Source organism: Salvelinus alpinus, chromosome 16 (assembly GCF_045679555.1).
Source record: "Salvelinus alpinus chromosome 16, SLU_Salpinus.1, whole genome shotgun sequence".
Taxonomy (NCBI): domain Eukaryota; kingdom Metazoa; phylum Chordata; class Actinopteri; order Salmoniformes; family Salmonidae; genus Salvelinus; species Salvelinus alpinus.
In genome coordinates this window covers 49,532,462-49,550,741 of record NC_092101.1, presented here as the reverse complement: position 1 = coordinate 49,550,741, position 18,280 = coordinate 49,532,462, and the positions used below count along the sequence as shown (strand labels likewise).

Sequence of the window (18,280 nt, the reverse complement as noted above, 5' to 3'; positions counted from 1 at the left end):
AAAATCCAAAGTGTTGGCGTACAGTGACAAAACAATTAAACGTGTCATTTCCCCCAATACTGTTGGAGCTCACTGGGGAGTTTTTCCTAGCCACCGTGCTTCAGCACCTGCATTCTACACCTTCTACACCTACACCTGCATTGCTTGCTGTTTGGGGGTTTTAGGCTGGGTTTCTGTACAGCACTTTGTGGCATCAGCTGATGTAAGAAGGGATTTTGACTGGGGTACCATTTGGGACTTATCCAGCTCGACAGAGGTCGTGTATTTCTGGGCGTAGGGTACCATTTTATTTATTTTTTATCTGGCATCCCATGTAGGCCATTACAAGACACGGTTCAGGGCAACATGAAGCTGCTCAGGCAGAGAAGGAGAGAGAGCGGAAGCTATTTGACCTTCCTGCTCTGTCTTTCATCTCTTCCTGATGATAACTGGTCTTGTTTTGTCTCCTTAAATTCTACACTGTCAAGAGTATGTTGATAGGTGGCCAGGTCCATTATGGCTGTCCACAGGGTTGTTTATACCCATAAATCAGTTGAACTTAGCATAGAATATGGTGGTGTACAATGGTTTTTGGGATGCTCTCACTCTCTGCCTGTCTCTCCCTCTGCCTGTCTCTCCCTGTGCCTGTCTCTCCCTCTGCCTGTCTCTCCCTCTGCCTGTCTCTCCCTCTGCCTGTCTCTCTCTCTGCCTGTCTCTCTCTTTCTTTCTCACTGTCTTCAGCACAGATTTATATTTTAGAGCTTGTTTTTTAATCATATTTTTAAATATCAATTTTACAATTTGAATGGTTCAGATCACCCTGAAACTCAAATGTTTTCCTTTTTGTAAGCGTTGACGTGTAAGGAGTAGGCTAGTGGAGGTTATTCTACGAGCTCATCTGCAATAGATTCGACACTTCTGTATTCTTGATAAAGAAGTAGCCCGGATCAGCTCCTCCAAAACCTGCTGACAGACTTCTTCTCCCAGGGTCGTTCGATTTGTTTCAGTCAGGTTAAAGTGTAGCCCAGGCCTCTTGAATAAACACACATAATTGGTTGACTTCGTATTTCACCGAGGCTGACTGGAACACTATAAGAAGGGGACTGTCTCTTGTCCTTCCTCCTTTCCTCCCTTCCTCCCTGGGTGCCATTTTGAAATGAAGTCCATAACTGTAGATTCAGTAACTTACTGCAGAGGAACAGTCTTCCGTCAACAACGTTGAAGAGACTGGAATATTTTGGTTTATGTATACAACTTTTTTGCTTACAGTTAAGACAGAAACATGAATTATGCGGCGTCGTGACTAAGGATTAGGCAGAGTACCCATAGGAATATATACCTTGGGACTAGTGTCAGGCAGAGTACCTATAGGAATATGTACCTTGGGACTAGTGTCAGGCAGAGTACCTATAGGAATATGTACCTTGGGACTCGTGTCAGGCAGAGTACCTATAGGAATATGTACCTTGGGACTCGTGTCAGGCAGAGTACCTATAGGAATATGTACCTTGGGACTCGTGTCAGGCAGAGTACCTATATGAATATGTACCTTGGGACTCGTGTCAGGCAGAGTACCTATAGGAATATGTACCTTGGGACTCGTGTCAGGCAGAGTACCTATAGGAATATGTACCTTGGGACTCGTGTCAGGCAGAGTACCTATAGGAATATGTACCTTGGGACTCGTGTCAGGCAGAGTACCTATAGGAATATGTACCTTGGGACTCGTGTCAGGCAGAGTACCTATAGGAATATGTACCTTGGGACTCGTGTCAGGCAGAGTACCTATAGGAATATGTACCTTGGGACTCGTGTCAGGCAGATGTTGCTGTTCATGTTTTCTCCCTTGTTCATGTTTTTTTCTTGAGTGCGATTTTTAAAGCAGGATGATATCGGCTAGACTTTTGGTGATGAAGACTTATGAGACTTGTTCTGTACTTACATGTACAATACTCCATGTTCAAATAGCTAGAGAAATGTATCCACATTTGAAATGGTGTTGTATAGCCCAGTGTTGTGGATAAAGTTGACCTTTTTAAAAAAGAAAAAACTTAAATAAGTGGAAAAAGAGGATCGATAGTTGGACTCCACAGCAGGGTACCACAAGCTTTTGCCTAGGGGAAGATGTGTGCAGTGTCTGCTGGGAAGCTGACTGAATGTGACAGTGACAGACAGTGTGGCCATCACTATGGGACTGCAGTACAAATGACCCCCTATTTCTTATATAGTGCACTATTGTTGACCAGAGCCCTGTAGGGTGCCATTTTGGGACTGGGGGGGGGGGGGGGGGGGGGCTCTCTGTACTGTGGAGGGCTCTCTGTACTGTGGAGGTGAGATGATGTAACGATATGATAAGAGAAACCATCTCTGGAATAGGTGGTCGTATATCAGTGCCGGCGTTTGTCAGGCTAGGTGCTCCACCCTAGGTAGGCCTGAGATGCTTTCCTTGTTGTCACTGTCTTCATACAGGGTTCAGAATGGTTGAGGAGAAGCTTCCCCTAATACCTACTGTTCTTGCATTACGTTGAACTACATGATACAGTCACTATTATTTGGCTTCACTTAGAGTTCAGACTGGTTTAACCAGGATTCCTTTCCATTACTGTCACAGTAAAGTAAATGTTCCTTCTTCACATCTGTTCTCAGTGTCAGATGTACCCCACTCCTGATCCTGGAATGCTTTGCTACTTTCTTGATTTACTTTGGACTTTAAGAACAGAGCATGCGGCCTGGCGGGGCACATTTACACTGTCTCAGCTTAGATAAAGGGGGAGTGGTGTGTAGACTGAGAGACTAATTCCAAAGCAGCTCTCACACCCAAGTAGATTAATCACTGGTGCTTGTGTCCTGGAACACTGGTGCTTGTGTCCTGGAACACTGGTGCTTGTGTCCTGGAACACTGGTGCTTGTGTCCTGGAACACTGGTGCTTGTGTCCTGGAACACTGGTGCTTGTCTCCTGGAACACTGGTGCTTGTCTCCTGGAACACTGGTGCTTGTCTCCTGGAACACTGGTGCTTGTCTCCTGGAACACTGGTGCTTGTCTCCTGGAACACTGGTGCTTGTCTCCTGGAACACTGGTGCTTGTCTCCTGGAACACTGGTGCTTGTCTCCTGGAACACTGGTGCTTGTCTCCTGGAACACTGGTGCTTGTCTCCTGGAACACTGGTGCTTGTCTCCTGGAACACTGGTGCTTGTCTCCTGGAACACTGGTGCTTGTCTCCTGGAACACTGGTGCTTGTCTCCTGGAACACTGGTGCTTGTGTCCTGGAACACTGGTGCTTGTGTCCTGGAACACTGGTGCTTGTCTCCTGGAACACTGGTGCTTGTCTCCTGGAACACTGGTGCTTGTCTCCTGGATCAACAGCAAGATGCCGACAGAGATGGTCACCTCAATTTTGAGTTCTTAGGAAACTATGCAGTATTTAGTTTTTTTTATGTGTTATTTCTTACATTGAAATCTTAAGTCTTATAACATACAGCCGGGAAGAACTATTGGATATAAGAGCAACGTCAACTTACCAACATTATAACCAGGAATACGACTTTCCTGAAGCGGATCCTCTGTTCGGACCACCACCCAGGACAATGGAGCTAATTCCAGTAGGCGATCCAAAACAACTATGCCGCATAAGGGGCAGACGAAGCGGCCACCTGGCCAGGCTCTGTAGACGTGCACACCGCTCCCGAGTATATTACTAGCCAATGTCCAGTCTCTTGACAACAAGGTAGACACAATTCGAGCAAGGCTTGCCTTCCAGAGAGACATCAGAGATTGTAACATTCTCTGTTTCACGGAAACATGGCTCTCGGGAAATGTTGTCGGAATCGGTTCAGCCACCGAGCTTCTCCATGCATCGCACCGACAGAGATAAACACCTCACTGGGAAGAGGAAGGGCGGGGGTGTATGCTTCATGATTAACGACTCATGTGGTAAACATAACAACATACAGGAACTCAAGTCCTTCTGCTCACCCGCTCTATAATTCCTTACATTCAAGTGCTGGCCATTTTACCTCCAAGAGAATTCTCGTCAGTTATAGTCACAGCTGTGTACATTCCCCCTTAAGCAGACCCCAACGCTGGTGTTTGTGTCCCTGGAACGCTGGTTTTTGTGTCCCTGGAACGCTGGTGTTTGTGTCCCTGGAACGCTGGTGTTTGTGTCCCTGGAACGCTGGTGTTTGTGTCCTTGGAACGCTGGTGTTTGTGTCCCTGGAACGCTGGTGTTTGTGTCCTTGGAACGCTGGTGTTTGTGTCCCTGGAACGCTGGTGTTTGTGTCCCTGGAACGCTGGTGTTTGTGCCCTTGGAACACTGGTGTTTGTGTCCTTGGAACGCTGGTGTTTGTGTCGTTGGAACGCTGGTGTTTGTGTCGTTGGAACGCTGGTGGTAGTACAACAGATGGGTCATTTTAACAAAAGAGTGCCTTTTAATATTTTAAGTAGAAATTGCACCAATATATAATTTTAAAAGCTGGTTATATTAAATCACGTGCCCTTTTTAATATAGACCATATGGAGAATTCAATAAATCAGATTTGTATATGAATAAAGACTTTGCTAAAGTGACAATTTTTGCAATTTGACATTTCCCTCCGTCTACCCTCTGTGACTTGTTGGAAAATTTTAACCCAGTTAACCCCAACATTTGTAAAGACCTAGTTATCTTTGTTGCTTTGACAGTCAGTTTTGAAGATTATTATTTATTTAATGTGATTTAATGAATCATTTATTTCATGAGATTTAATGATTCATTTATTTCATGTGATTTAATGATTCATTTATTTATTGAGATTAATGATTCGTTTTATGTCTATCCCGCATTTAAGGTCAACCCTGTTACATGAACTGAATTCTTGTTTTTAATATATGGTGAAACTATTCATTTTAAAATATTTTTTTATATATGTTTTTCCAAAGAAACATTGAACATCCAAATAGTCAAGTCATACAGTAAAATCAGGTGTTCTGGTTCCAGGAAACTGAGTGGGTCGAGCAGAACACGTCCAACCGCGTTACCCATAGATAGAAAGACTAGAAATGTTTGAACAATTTCAATGTTTTAGTGCAGCTTGCATTCACTTGCCACTCCCTGATGCACATAACAAGCTTCCATTCCCCCTGTCACAAGGGGATTCATGGCTGATTTAAGTAGAAATTGTCCACCCTGTTACTTTATTTGGCACTTAATAGGCACTTACTATTTTTATTTAACATCTTGAGATGGGAAACCATGTTTTTATGAAGTTGAACATCTGTTCTTTATGACAATGTTAAAATTAGATCAAATCAAATGTTTTTTTGTTTTTTTTTGACCAAGTTACACTTCTCAAAAGGCACTGAATTGGTGAAATTACCCTAAAAGAGGCCCGCCAGCAGGATGCCGGCAGGATGCCCACCGGATGACTGTGCTCTAAGCAACAGAAGCACCCCAAACACACTTGCCAACGCTGCTGAAAAATAATCCTAGGAGAAAAACTGTGCACACACACTGACAAGGCCATACCTGTAATTAACTTCCATCAGACTGGGACAATGGAAACAAACTTCACTTGTAATTACGCCTCCTCTCTTCAATGTTTTCATCAAAGGCTTAATCACATGGAAACCGGTTTGTGCGCTGCGAAGGGGCAGGTTTGTTTTAGATAATTAAGCCACGCTAACGAGCGAAGACGTGCGGTGCTCAGCTCGCTGGCCTGATGAGCAGTTATTCTCAAAATGTTTGATTTTCAGAGAACAGAGCAGTTATTCTCAATGCCTGCATGCAGTTTGTAGTGCAGTGTAGTTTGGAGAGTGTAGTGCAGAGAGTGCAGTTTGGAGAGTAGTGCACTACATCGTGTAGTGCAGAGAGTGCAGTTTGGAGAGTAGTGCACTGCATTGTGTAGTGCAGAGAGTGCCGTTTGGAGAGTAGTGCAGAGTGTGGACAGTGTAGTTTGAGTAGTGAAACAGTGAGTATGCAAACAAGCAGAGTGGGAGGCAGGAGCTGAGTTGAGCCTGAACGGAGCCTGGGGACTTGGGACTGTGGAGGACAGACTAGACAGCAGCAGCCGTTTCTGAACTTCTGAGCCTTCTGCAGTGTGTTCAGACTGCCTGCTAGCATCATGACCCAGTATGATCTAATTTACAATGTGTTAGAGAGAGGAGAGAGCAGTTATTTTGATGTGGCAGTTTTCCAGCCCTCCTACCCTCGGACTGATTTTGCTACCATGACCAGCTGGTGATACAGAAATAGTTTAGACCCCTCAGGTTTCAGACGGCTGTGGTGCGAACTGAAACAACTATCCTCTGTTACAGGATGATGGAGACCTTGGTCTTAGACAGCTCTTAACAGAGAGACTAGCTTCACATCCAGGCGGCTCCCAGGTTGATGTATGGTGCCTTGTGACGCTGTGATCAATAATGGAACCTAGTTATTTTATGCACCAGTGGGCATCTATTTACTGTAGAGGAAGGATGGGTCAATTACCAGCTTTGTGTAATTACACCGTTAGTTTGTACAGGGGCCAGCCACCAGCGGAACGTGTGAACAGTCCTGTCTGTGTTGTCGTTGTTAAAACATGCCTGTCCTGTACTCTCTCTACCCCCCCTCTCTCTACCCCCTCTCTCTCTCTACCCTCCTCTCTCTCTCTATCCCCCTCTCTCTCTCTATCCCCCTCTCTCTCTCTATCCCCCCCTCTCTCTCTCTATCCCCCCCTCTCTCTCTCTATCCCCCCCTCTCTCTCTCTATCCCCCCTCTCTCTCTCTATCCCCCCCTCTCTCTCTCTATCCCCCCCTCTCTCTCTCTATCCCCCCCTCTCTCTCTCTATCCCCCCCTCTCTCTCTCTATCCCCCTCTCTCTCTCTATCCCCCTCTCTCTCTCTATCCCCCTCTCTCTCTCTATCCCCCCCTCTCTCTCTCTATCCCCCCCCCTCTCTCTCTCTCTATCCCCCCCTCTCTCTCTCTATCCCCCCCCTCTCTCTCTCTCTATCCCCCCCCCTCTCTCTCTCTCTATCCCCCCCCCCTCTCTCTCTATCCCCCCCTCTCTCTCTCTCTATCCCCCCCTCTCTCTCTCTCTATCCCCCCCTCTCTCTATCCCCCCCTCTCTCTCTCTCTATCCCCCCCTCTCTCTCTCTATCCCCCCCTCTCTCTCTCTCTATCCCCCCCTCTCTATCTCTCTCTATCCCCCCCTCTCTCTATCCCCCCCTCTCTCTCTCTCTATCCCCCCCCCTCTCTCTCTCTCTATCCCCCCCTCTCTATCACACCTTCAGCGAAAAACACTGGGCCAAGTAATTGACTATAGCCTGTTTATCAGGAGGCACTTGTCATAGAAGATGGAAGGCTATTGTGTACACGTCCTGAGGCCCCCCCTGCTCCCCCTGCTGGTACACTGTGACTCTCCAGTCTATCCAGCAGCACGCTCTGTCTTCATCCTTTAGTCCCCCAGAAGCCCCTATTTATTGTGAAACCAGATCATTGTATTGCTAACGACCATTGCCTAATGTTGGCACAATAAATCTTTTCTGCGTGTGAACCTGACCTTCCTCTTGTCTCCCTCCTATAAGAGCGTACCATCGCCAGACACGAGGTGAGGGAGGTAGAGCAGCGCCACACCCAAGATGGCGTACGGGACACGCCGCCGCTGGCTGAAGCAGAGGACGTGGTTATCATATATAATAGAGTGCCCAAGACGGCGAGCACGTCGTTCACCAACATCGCCTACGACCTTTGTGGAAAGAACCACTTCCACGTTTTGCACATCAACACCACCAAGAACAATCCTGTCATGTCCTTACAAGACCAGGTGAGAACATAGCTGACACCTGCCACTTTATAAACGATCCTCCAACGAGAAGCATTTAGTAGCAGGGGGTGTTAAGCAGGGGGTGTTAAGCAGGGGGTGTTAAGCAGGGGGTGTTGAGCAGGGGGTGTTGAGCAGGGGGTGTTGAGCAGGAGGTGTTGAGCAGGGGGTGTTGAGCAGGGGGTGTTGAGCAAGGGGGTGTTGAGCAAGGGGGTGTTGAGCAAGGGGGTGTTGAGCAAGGGGGTGTTGAGCAAGGGGGTGTTGAGCAAGGGGGAGTTGAGCAAGGGGGGTGTTGAGCAAGGGGGGTGTTGAGCAAGGGGGGTGTTGAGCAAGGGGGGTGTTGAGCAAGGGGGGTGTTGAGCAAGGGGGGTGTTGAGCAAGGGGGGTGTTGAGCAAGGGGGGTGTTGAGCAAGGGGGGTGTTAAGGAGGGGGTGTTTAACAGAGTCGTATGTAATAGAATGATGTCAGCATGATTTGGAAGGTAAGGAATTCGGCATGTACTTTCACAAACGTCTTTTTGAATCCATTTAAAAAAGAGAATTTTCTAGGAGCCACTACAGTACTAATTTAAGGATTTGTTGGGAAACCTGAATACAAATCTGTCTCTTTACCCCTCCTGCACATATTGACCCTTGTATTGCCTCATCAAGCACCTGGTCAGAGAAACAGTATTGCCTCATCAAGCACCTGGTCAGAGAAACAGTCTGGCTGCGTCCTCACAGCCCTGACGTGTTTAGTCTGGTCTGGCTGTGTGCATTTGTATTCCTGACTGTCACTGTGACTCCTGTTGAGAACACGGAGAGCGAGCAGGAGGAATGCCTTGGAGCCTCTGGCTAGAGCCGTGATAGTGTTAGTTCTGTCCTCTGCTCTGCCAAGGTAATAACCTGTCTGTTCTCACAGCAGTCTCTTCCCTGTGCAGACGATACGACATGGGTGGGGAGAATCTGAGCGTTGTTAAATGTCACCTAGATAGATGAGAGAAACTCGTAGCCACAAGGGACTGTAGTGTAAATACAATTCAATGTTTGATGTTCTTTTTAAATGTATCTCTTTTGGATAAGAGTGTTACCCCAAAATAAGGAATAGGAACGTTTAACAAAACGTTTCAGTTTGAAGAAGAAGAAGATGTTAATGGGGACAAGAGGGAAGTTGTTAGACGTCTGTCTGTCTCATTTTTGTTTTTTTATTTTATCTTTATTTAAGTAGGCAGGTCAGTTAAGAACAAATTCTTATTTTCAATGACGGCCTAGGAACAGCGGGTTAACTGCCTTGTTCAGTGGCAGAACAACAGATTTTTACCTCGTCAGTTCGGTGATTCAATCTTGTAACCTTACGGTTACTAGTCCAACGCTCTAACCACTAGGCTACCTGCCACTCTAATGTACTTGTCCTGATGTCTGTGTCAGACATGTGTAGACGACATAGATAACAAACTAATCAGCTTGTGCGATTAGGACTCTTGATTTGTGCTTCCAGGTGCGCTTTGTCCGTAACGTGACGTCTTGGAGAGAGATGAAGCCCGGGTTCTACCACGGACATGTGGCTTTCCTGGACTTCTCCAAGTAAAACGCTCCATTACAATCTTTACTTAACTGATATCCAGATGAGTAACAAACACATTTTATATGACACATGAGGAAGGTCTTGACTTGGTGCTTTTTATTTATTTATTTAGTTACTAATGTAGATTGTTTTTTTTACTGTTCTCATCGCTTGTATACTTCTCCTACTGTGTGGTTATCTTTGCTCTTCATCTTCTCAAAACGTCTACTGCCACCATGTGGCTGAAAGTGGAACTAGTCCTGTATTTGTGAAATGCATTGGGCGTGAATCAAAAGCACCAAAGAAGTTCAGCTATTCTTTTAGCAGTTCACTTCTAACTATTGTCATTAGGTGTTCCCCTAACTATTGTCATTAGGGACAGGTACACTACTGTTCAAAAGTTTGGGGTCACTTAGAAATGTCCTTGTTTTTTAAAGAAAAGCAACAAAAAAAATGTCCATTTAAAATAACATAAAATTGATCAGAAATAAAGTGTAGACATGGTTAATGTTGTAAATGACTATTGTAGATGGAAACGGCAGATTAAAAAAAGAAAGGAAAAAAAATAGAATATCTACATAGGCCCATTATCAGCAACCATCACTCCTCGATGCTATAATCGCTGCCAAAGGTGCTTCAACAAAGTACTGAGTAAAGGGTCTGAATACTTACCCGAAATGTCATATTTCAGTTTTTATTTTTAATACTTTTTCAAACATTTCATTTGCTTTGTCATTATGGTATATTGTGTGTAGATTGATGTGTGTAGTCACTATTTAATCATATTTAGAATAAGGCTGTTACGTAATAATGTGGGTTAAGTGTAGGGATCTTATTACTTTCCGGATGCACCGTATATTCCTAACTATTGAGATTAGGGACAAATATATTCCTAACTATTGTGATTAGTTATATTCCTAAATATTGTGATTAGGTACAGGTATATTCCTAAATATTGTGATTAGGGACAGGTATATTCCTAACTATTGTGATTAGGTACAGGTATATTCCTAACTATTTTTTATTTTATTTTACCGTTATGTTGACTGAGAACACGTTCTCATTTGCAGCAACGACCTGGGGAATAGTTACAGGGGAGAGGAGGGGGATGAATGAGCCAATTGTAAACTGGGGATTATTAGGTGACCGTGATGGTTGAGGGCCAGATTGGGAATTTAGCCAGGACACCGGGGTTAACACCCCTACTCTTACGATAAGTGCCATGGGATCTTTAATGACCTCAGAGAGTCAGGACACCCGTTTAACGTCCCATCCGAAAGACGGCACCCTACACAGAGCAGTGTCCCCAATCACTGCCCTGGGGCATTGGGATCTTTGTTAAGACCAGAGGAAAGAGTGCCTCCTACTGGCCCTCCAACACCACTTCCAGCAGCACCTGGTCTCCCATCCAGGGACTGACCAGGACCAACCCTGCTTAGCTTCAGACGCAAGCCAGCAGTGGTATGCAGGGTGGTATGCTGCTGGCTATTGTGATTAGGTACAGGTATATTCCTAACTATTGTGATTAGGGACAGGTATACTCCTAACTATTGTGATTAGGTACAGGTATATTCCTAACTATTGTGATTAGGGACAGGTATACTCCTAACTATTGTGATTAGGTACAGGTATATTCCTAACTATTGTGTTTAGGTATACTCCTAACTATTTTGCCCTCTGATTAGGTATGGGGTGAGAGGTAAACCCGTTTACATCAACGTGGTCCGGGACCCTATCCAACGCCTCGTATCATACTACTACTTCCTGAGGTTTGGAGATGACTACAGGCCCGGCCTTCGACGGAGAAAACAAGGCGACAAAAAGGTATTGTTGTTTACATATAAGTTACACAGTAACATACTGGTTTTCAATGGTGTTTTAACATTTCTTATCGCCCTAGTGAGTGTATATCAAGCTCTATTTCTGACGTGTGTGTGTGTGTGTGTGTGTTTGTTTTAGACCTTTGATGAGTGTGTGTCAGCAGGTGGTTCTGACTGTGCCTCTGAGAAGCTTTGGCTCCAGATCCCATTCTTCTGCGGACACTACTCAGAGTGCTGGTGGGTACCAAGATGGCTGCCAGTGCTGGTTGGGTGCCAACAAGGCTACCAGTGCTGGGTGGGTACCAAGATGGCTGCCAGTGCCGGGTGGGTGCCAAGTAGGCTGCCAGTCCAGTGCTGGGTGGGTGCCAAGATGGCTGCCAGCGCTGGGTGGGTACCAAGATGGCTGCCAGTGCCGGGTGGGTGCCAAGATGGCTGCCAGTGCCGGGTGGGTGCCAAGATGGCTGCCAGTGCCGGGTGGGTGCCAAGATGGCTGCCAGTGCCGGGTGGGTGCCAAGATGGCTGCCAGCGCCGGGTGGGTGCCAAGATGGCTGCCAGCGCCGGGTGGGTGCCAAGATGGCTGCCAGCGCTGGGTGGGTGCCAAGATGGCTGCCAGTGCCGGGTGGGTGCCAAGATGGCTGCCAGCGCTGACCCACTTATCCCCATTGCACCGGCTGGGGCCTAGGGAACTTTGGTCAATGTGTTAGTAATCAGAACACATTGATGACGTAATGATTTAAGTAATTTGTCGTCATTAAACCGTGTGTAAACCACAGATACATCCTATTAAATTAGTTTTCTATATGTAATTACCATGGTGTGAACTGTATGTTGTGTGTATGTGTACTATAGGAACGTGGGCAGCAGGTGGGCGCTGGATCAGGCCAAGTATAACCTGCTGAATGAATATCTACTAGTAGGGGTGACAGAGGAGCTGGAGGACTTTATCATGATGCTGGAGGCAGCCCTGCCACGCTTCTTCAAGGGTGCCACTGGCCTCTACAAAACAGGTACTGTACTGGCACATCACGTATCCTGGTTCCTCTCACTTAACCTCAGCAGATAAACCCTGTCAGTGTTCTAGCCTTGTCTCTGTGGTACCATGTCCTCCGGACAGACCCTGGTCTGCAGCTCTGCTCTTTTCCTGGTAACAGCATTTAGTACACATGGGAAGAATAACCTACTATTTAGGGCACTTGGGCAGACTAATCTCCTATTTAGTACACTTGGGCAGACCAAGTGAAGGAGTAGCCTGTTGGATAGATACAGTGGTTGCTCCACTAAAAGTTTTGCGATTATGCTGCGGGACTTAGAGGTAATTTGTGGTTTAGTACGGTACCCTGCGTCACCACATCCGACCTTGATTGGGAGTCCCATAGGGTGGCGAACAATTGGCCCAGCGTTTCTCTCCCTCTAAAAACAGAAATAAATGTTTTGGCCTTCATTTACTTTTCAAAAAAACAAAAGTCAGCGATTTGTAATCTGAATAATCTCCAAATATCGTTTATATATTGTCAAGTTGATGGCACAGTCATATAGCCTCAGCACCTATATAAAGCTGAGTTGACTCACTCATTCATGGCTTTGAATCAAAATAATCAAAGTACTGTGCTGCAATACCACTGTAGACCCTAACCGATCCTCTCCTGTCCCCGTGTGCTCCCAGGTAAGAAGTCCCACCTGCGTAAGACCACAGAGAAGAAGCCGCCCACCAAGGAGTCCATCGCCAAGCTGCAGCAGTCCCACATATGGAAGATGGAGAACGAGTTCTATGAGTTTGCCCTGGAGCAGTTCCAGTTTATCAGAGCCCACGCCGTCCGGGAGAAGGACGGGGAACTCTACCTGCTGGCCCAGAACTTCTTCTATGAGAAAATCTACCCCAAAGTGAACTAGGGTGAAACTGGGTTAACATCAGACCATGGGGGATGTTGATGAGGTCTGGGCTAATAGCAGGCCAGGGGGATGTTGATGAGGTCTGGGTTAACATCAGGCCAGGGGGATGTTGATGAGGTCTGGGTTAACATCAGGCCAGGGGGATGTTGATGAGGTCTGGGCTAACATCAGGCCAAGGGGATGTTGATGAGGTCTGGGTTAACATCAGGCCAAGGGGATGTTGATGAGGTCTGGGTTAACATCAGGCCAGGGGGATGTTGATGAGGTCTGGGTTAACATCAGGCCAAGGGGATGTTGATGAGGTCTGGGTTAACATCAGGCCAGGGGGATGTTGATGAGGTCTGGGTTAACATCAGGCCAAGGGGATGTTGATGAGGTCTGGGGTAACATCAGGCCAGGGGGATGTTGATGAGGTCTGGGGTAACATCAGGCCAGGGGGATGTTGATGAGGTCTGGGTTAACATCAGGCCAGGGGGATGTTGATGAGGTCTGGGTTAACATCAGGCCAGGGGGATGTTGATGAGGTCTGGGTTAACATCAGGCCAAGGGGATGTTGATGAGGTCTGGGTTAACATCAGGCCAGGGGGATGTTGATGAGGTCTGGGTTAACATCAGGCCAAGGGGATGTTGATGAGGTCTGGGGTAACATCAGGCCAGGGGGATGTTGATGAGGTCTGGGTTAACATCAGGCCAGGGGGATGTTGATGAGGTCTGGGCTAACAACAGGCCAGGGGGATGTTGATGAGGTTTGGGTTAACATCAGGCCAGGGGGATGTTGATGAGGTCTGGGCTAACAACAGGCCAGGGGGATGTTGATGAGGTTTGGGTTAATATCAGGCCATGGGGGATGTTGATGGGGTCTGGGTACTTCTCTGTAGCTGTTCACTTCAACAGGTTATTTAAGCCAGATCCAACATGGTGTCCTGTACTTCTCTGTAGCTGGTCACTTCTACAGGTTATTGAAGCCAGATCCAACATGGTGTTCTGTACTTCTCTGTAGCTGGTCACTTCAACAGGTTATTTAAGCCAGATCCAACATGGTGTCATGTACTTCTCTGTAGCTGGTCACTTCTACAGGTTATTGAAGCCAGATCCAACATGGTGTTCTGTACTTCTCTGTAGCTTGTCACTTCTACAGGTTATTGAAGCCAGATCCAACATGGTGTTCTGTACTTCTCTGTAGCTGGTCACTTCTACAGGTTATTGAAGCCAGATCCAACATGGTGTTCTGTACTTCTCTGTAGCTTGTCACTTCTACAGGTTATTGAAGCCAGATCCAACATGGTGTCCTGTACTTCTCTGTAGCTTGTCACTTCTACAGGTTATTAAAACCAGATCCGGCATGGCGGATTCATCAGGGCCCATATATACACGCAGGTCAGAGGTCAATAAGCCCCCCCTCCACTGGGGACCTGCCTTGTGGTCTTCAGGCTCCAACTCAAAATGGCTGCCCAACCACAACCACATCGGAAGACGCCCAGCAAAAGCTTTTGTCTATTTTACGTTTCGTTGTTTTTATCAAACAACATATGAGAAGGTCAATTAAAAAGAAAACGGAAGTATGTCAGAAATTCGGACGTTTGATCTGTAGTACATAACTTCAGATCAAAGTGTCAGAAGGACAGTAGGCTGTGAAAGGGAGGTACTGTACTTACAAGGAGGAAAGGGTGGCTCCAGCTCAGTGTGATGCTGAGTGGCTCCAGCTCAGTGTGATGCTGAGTGGCTCCAGCTCAGTGTGATGCTGAGTGGCTCCAGCTCAGTGTGATGCTGAGTGGCTCCAGCTCAGTGTGATGCTGAGGGGCTCCAGCTCAGTGTGATGCTGAGGGGCTCCAGCTCAGTGTGATGCTGAGTGGCTCCAGCTCAGTGTGATGCTGAGTGGCTCCAGCTCAGTGTGATGCTGAGGGGCTCCAGCTCAGTGTGATGCTGAGGGGCTCCAGCTCAGTGTGATGCTGAGGGGCTCCAGCTCAGTGTGATGCTGAGTGGCTCCAGCTCAGTGTGATGCTGAGTGGCTCCAGCTCAGTGTGATGCTGAGTGGCTCCAGCTCAGTGTGATGCTGAGGGGCTCCAGCTCAGTGTGATGCTGAGGGGCTCCAGCTCAGTGTGATGCTGAGGGGCTCCAGCTCAGTGTGATGCTGAGGGGCTCCAGCTCAGTGTGATGCTGAGTGGCTCCAGCTCAGTGTGATGCTGAGGGGCTCCAGCTCAGTGTGATGCTGAGTGGCTCCAGCTCCGTGTGATGCTGCTAGCACTGTGTGTGTTAAGGGCTGTTCATCTACATTGTGTGTGTACAGTTGTGGCCAAAAGTTGAGAATGACACAAATATTAATTTTCAGTCTGCTGCCTCAGTTTGTATGATGGCAATTTGCATATACTCCAGAATGTTACGAAGAGTGATCAGATGAATTGCAATTAATTGCAAAGTCCCTCTTTGCCATGCAAATGAACTGAATCTCCCAAAAACATTTCCACTGCATTTCAGCCCTGACACAAAAGGACCAGGTGACATCATGTCAGTGATTCTCTCGTTAACACAGGTGTGAGTGATGACGAGGACAAGGCTGGAGATCACCCTGTCATGTTGATTGAGTTCGAATAACAGACTGCAAGCTTCAAAAGGAGGGTGGTGCTTGGAATCATTGTTCTTCCTCTGTCATCCATGGTTACCTGCAAGGAAACACGTGCCGTCATCATTACTTTGCACAAAAAGGGCTTCACAGGCAAGGATATTTTAGCCAGTAAGATTGCACCTAAATCAACCATTTATCGGATCATCAAGAACTTCAAGGAGAGCGGTTCAATTGTTGTGAAGAAGGCTTCAGGGCGCCCAAGAAAGTCCAGCAAGCGCCATGACCGTCTCCTAAAGTTGATTCAGCTGCGGGATCGGGGCACCACCAGTACAGAGCTTGCTCAGGAATGGCAGCAGGCAGGTGTGAGTGCATCTGCACGCACAGTGAAGCAAAGACTTTTGGAGGATTGCCTGGTGTCAAGAAGGGCAGCAAAGAAGCCACCTCTCCAGGAAAAACATCAGGGACAGACTGATATTCTGAAAAAGGTACAGGGATTGGACTGCTGAGGACCTGGGTAAAGTCATTTTCTCTGAATCCCCTTTCCGATTGTTTGGAGCATCCGAAAAAAAGCTTGTCCGGAGAAGACAAGGTGAGCGCTATCATCAGTCCTGTGTCATGCCAACAGTAAAACATCCTGAGACCATTCATGTGTGGGTTTGCTTCTCAGCCAAGGGTGTGGGCTCACTCACAATTTTGCCTAAGAACACAGCCATGAATAAAGAATGGTACCAACACATCCTCCGAGAGCAACGTCTCCCAACCATCCAGGAACAGTTTGGTGACGAACAATGCCTTTTAGGGCATGATGGAGCACTTTGCCATAAGGCAAAAGTGATAACTAAGTGGATCGGGGATTAAAATATTGATATTTTGGGTCCATGGCCAGGAAACTCCCCAGACCTTAATCCCTTTGAGAACTTGTGGTCAATCCTCAAGAGGCGGGTGGACAAACAAACAACCCACAAAATCTGACAAACTCCAAGCATTGATTATGCAAGAATCGGCTGCCATCAGTCAGGATGTGGCCCAGAAGTTCATTGACAGCATGCCAAGGCAGATTGCAGAGGTCTTGAAAAAGAAGGGTCAACACTGCAAATATGAACTCTTTGCATCAACTTCATGTAATTGTCAATAAAAGCCTTTGACACGTATGAAATGCTTGTAATTATACTTCAGTATTCCATAGTAACATCTGACAAAAATATCTAAAGACACTGAAGCAGCAAACTTTGTGGAAATTAATATTTGTCAAACTTTTGGCCACGATTGTATATTTAGATCCATTGTTAGCAGTTTACAGAGTGAACACATGAAACCACAGTACACAGTGTATTTATACACAACATATCTGATGTACTGGACCAAACGGTTGGGAGAACTTCCCTGAACATTGTACCTTTTTTTGTGTCTCTCTAACATAACATCTAGTAATTTGTAGCCCACTGAGAAAACATTCTCAGATTTGTTAAAATAATCTCCATTCTGTACTATCGACCTGAAGTTCCTCCCATTTTTAACCACCACACATTCCAAATGTGTTTCATTCATCAGTGTGTTGGAGTTGTCTGGATAACGAACGTGTTTTTAGCACAAGGGTTTAGTGTGTGAACGCAGCAGCACTGTGTCGCTATGACTCAACAGTGTGTGATCAACATTTACCAGAAATAACACTTTTCTTTTAAATTATTGTTATTATTATTTTTACCCCAGCCAGTCCCAAATTGCTCTCTACCCCTCTCCCTTGGCCCTAACCCTTTTAGTGTTTGCAGATCAGAAAGGTCTGGCTAGGTATAAGCGATGGTATATCGTCCACCGTGTTGCATACACCTTACAAATCTACAGACATGGAAGTGTCTGTCCCGTGGGGAAAGGTGCAAATCGGGACCGTCTAGTCACATGTTTTATGCCTAAGAATGTTTTTTTTGGGGGGTAACAGGGTCACGCTCGTTAGGGAGCGAGCTACGCTAAGAAGAGAAACACATCCTTGATAGTGCCTTCATCATGTCATTATTTTAGTTTCCCAAAAAGTGGCTTAGGAGTCTTGTATAAATATGCATCCCAAATTACACCCTATTCCCTGTTTAGTGCACTACTGCGCACCACTGCCCCATAGGGCCCTGGGGGAAAGTAGTGCACTACATAGGGACTAGGGTGTAATTTGGGATGCATATTTATACAAGACTCCTAAGCCACTTTTTGATATCCCATGTCCTCTTTCCCCTTCACTTTTCGTTCCTGAATGTGTTGTGCTCGTTCATTTGACACAATTATCTGTTCAACTGTCAGTATACCGTTTTTTTTGGTTTTGTTTTTTCATATAAATTTCTTATTGTAAACAACCTAAAACATTTGAAATAAATACATAAACTGTTTCACATTCTCCGCTGGTCTTCTGTTTTGAAGTGTAAACTTAGATTAATTAAAGACATTCTCTTGTTGAACTTTTCCTGTTGAAAAGCGATATCCCACAAATAAAAAGTGGCATTGTCTTTTTAAACCACTGTTGTTTTGAACAGATTGACATCTTGATAATAAAAAAAAAAATCCAACAGCAAGCTAGCTAGTAAATAACACACAGTCAGTGCCTCTTCCTCTGTGGTGCTGTAGAAGTGATGCTGTCAATCAAATAACTCTAAATCATAAGCTTAAAGAGAGGATGCTGCACTGGAAACGTGACAACTGTAACGAGAGAGGATGCTGCACTGGAAATGTA

At 46.1% G+C, this 18,280-nt stretch overlaps 1 protein-coding gene across 2 annotated transcripts in view; it reads left to right on the top strand.

Moving 5' to 3' along the window:
* The window catches only part of hs2st1b (heparan sulfate 2-O-sulfotransferase 1b), an 86,562-nt gene extending 68,623 nt beyond the window's left edge, over window positions 1-17,939 (top strand). Inside the window, exons 2-8 of one of the 2 annotated variants that reach the window (XR_011668377.1) lie at window positions 7,517-7,755; window positions 9,229-9,314; window positions 10,980-11,118; window positions 11,254-11,351; window positions 11,964-12,121; window positions 12,778-13,787; window positions 13,825-17,939. Coding sequence is in view for 1 of the 2 variants with exons in the window: in XM_071346521.1 (XP_071202622.1) it covers window positions 7,517-7,755; window positions 9,229-9,314; window positions 10,980-11,118; window positions 11,254-11,351; window positions 11,964-12,121; window positions 12,778-13,004 (947 nt within the window). In the remaining variant the exon portion in view is untranslated. Of the gene's footprint in view, window positions 1-7,516; window positions 7,756-9,228; window positions 9,315-10,979; window positions 11,119-11,253; window positions 11,352-11,963; window positions 12,122-12,777 lie in introns of both variants that reach the window. The other variant, XM_071346521.1, reaches the window with a different exon arrangement.
* Window positions 17,940-18,280: the final 341 nt, after the last annotated feature.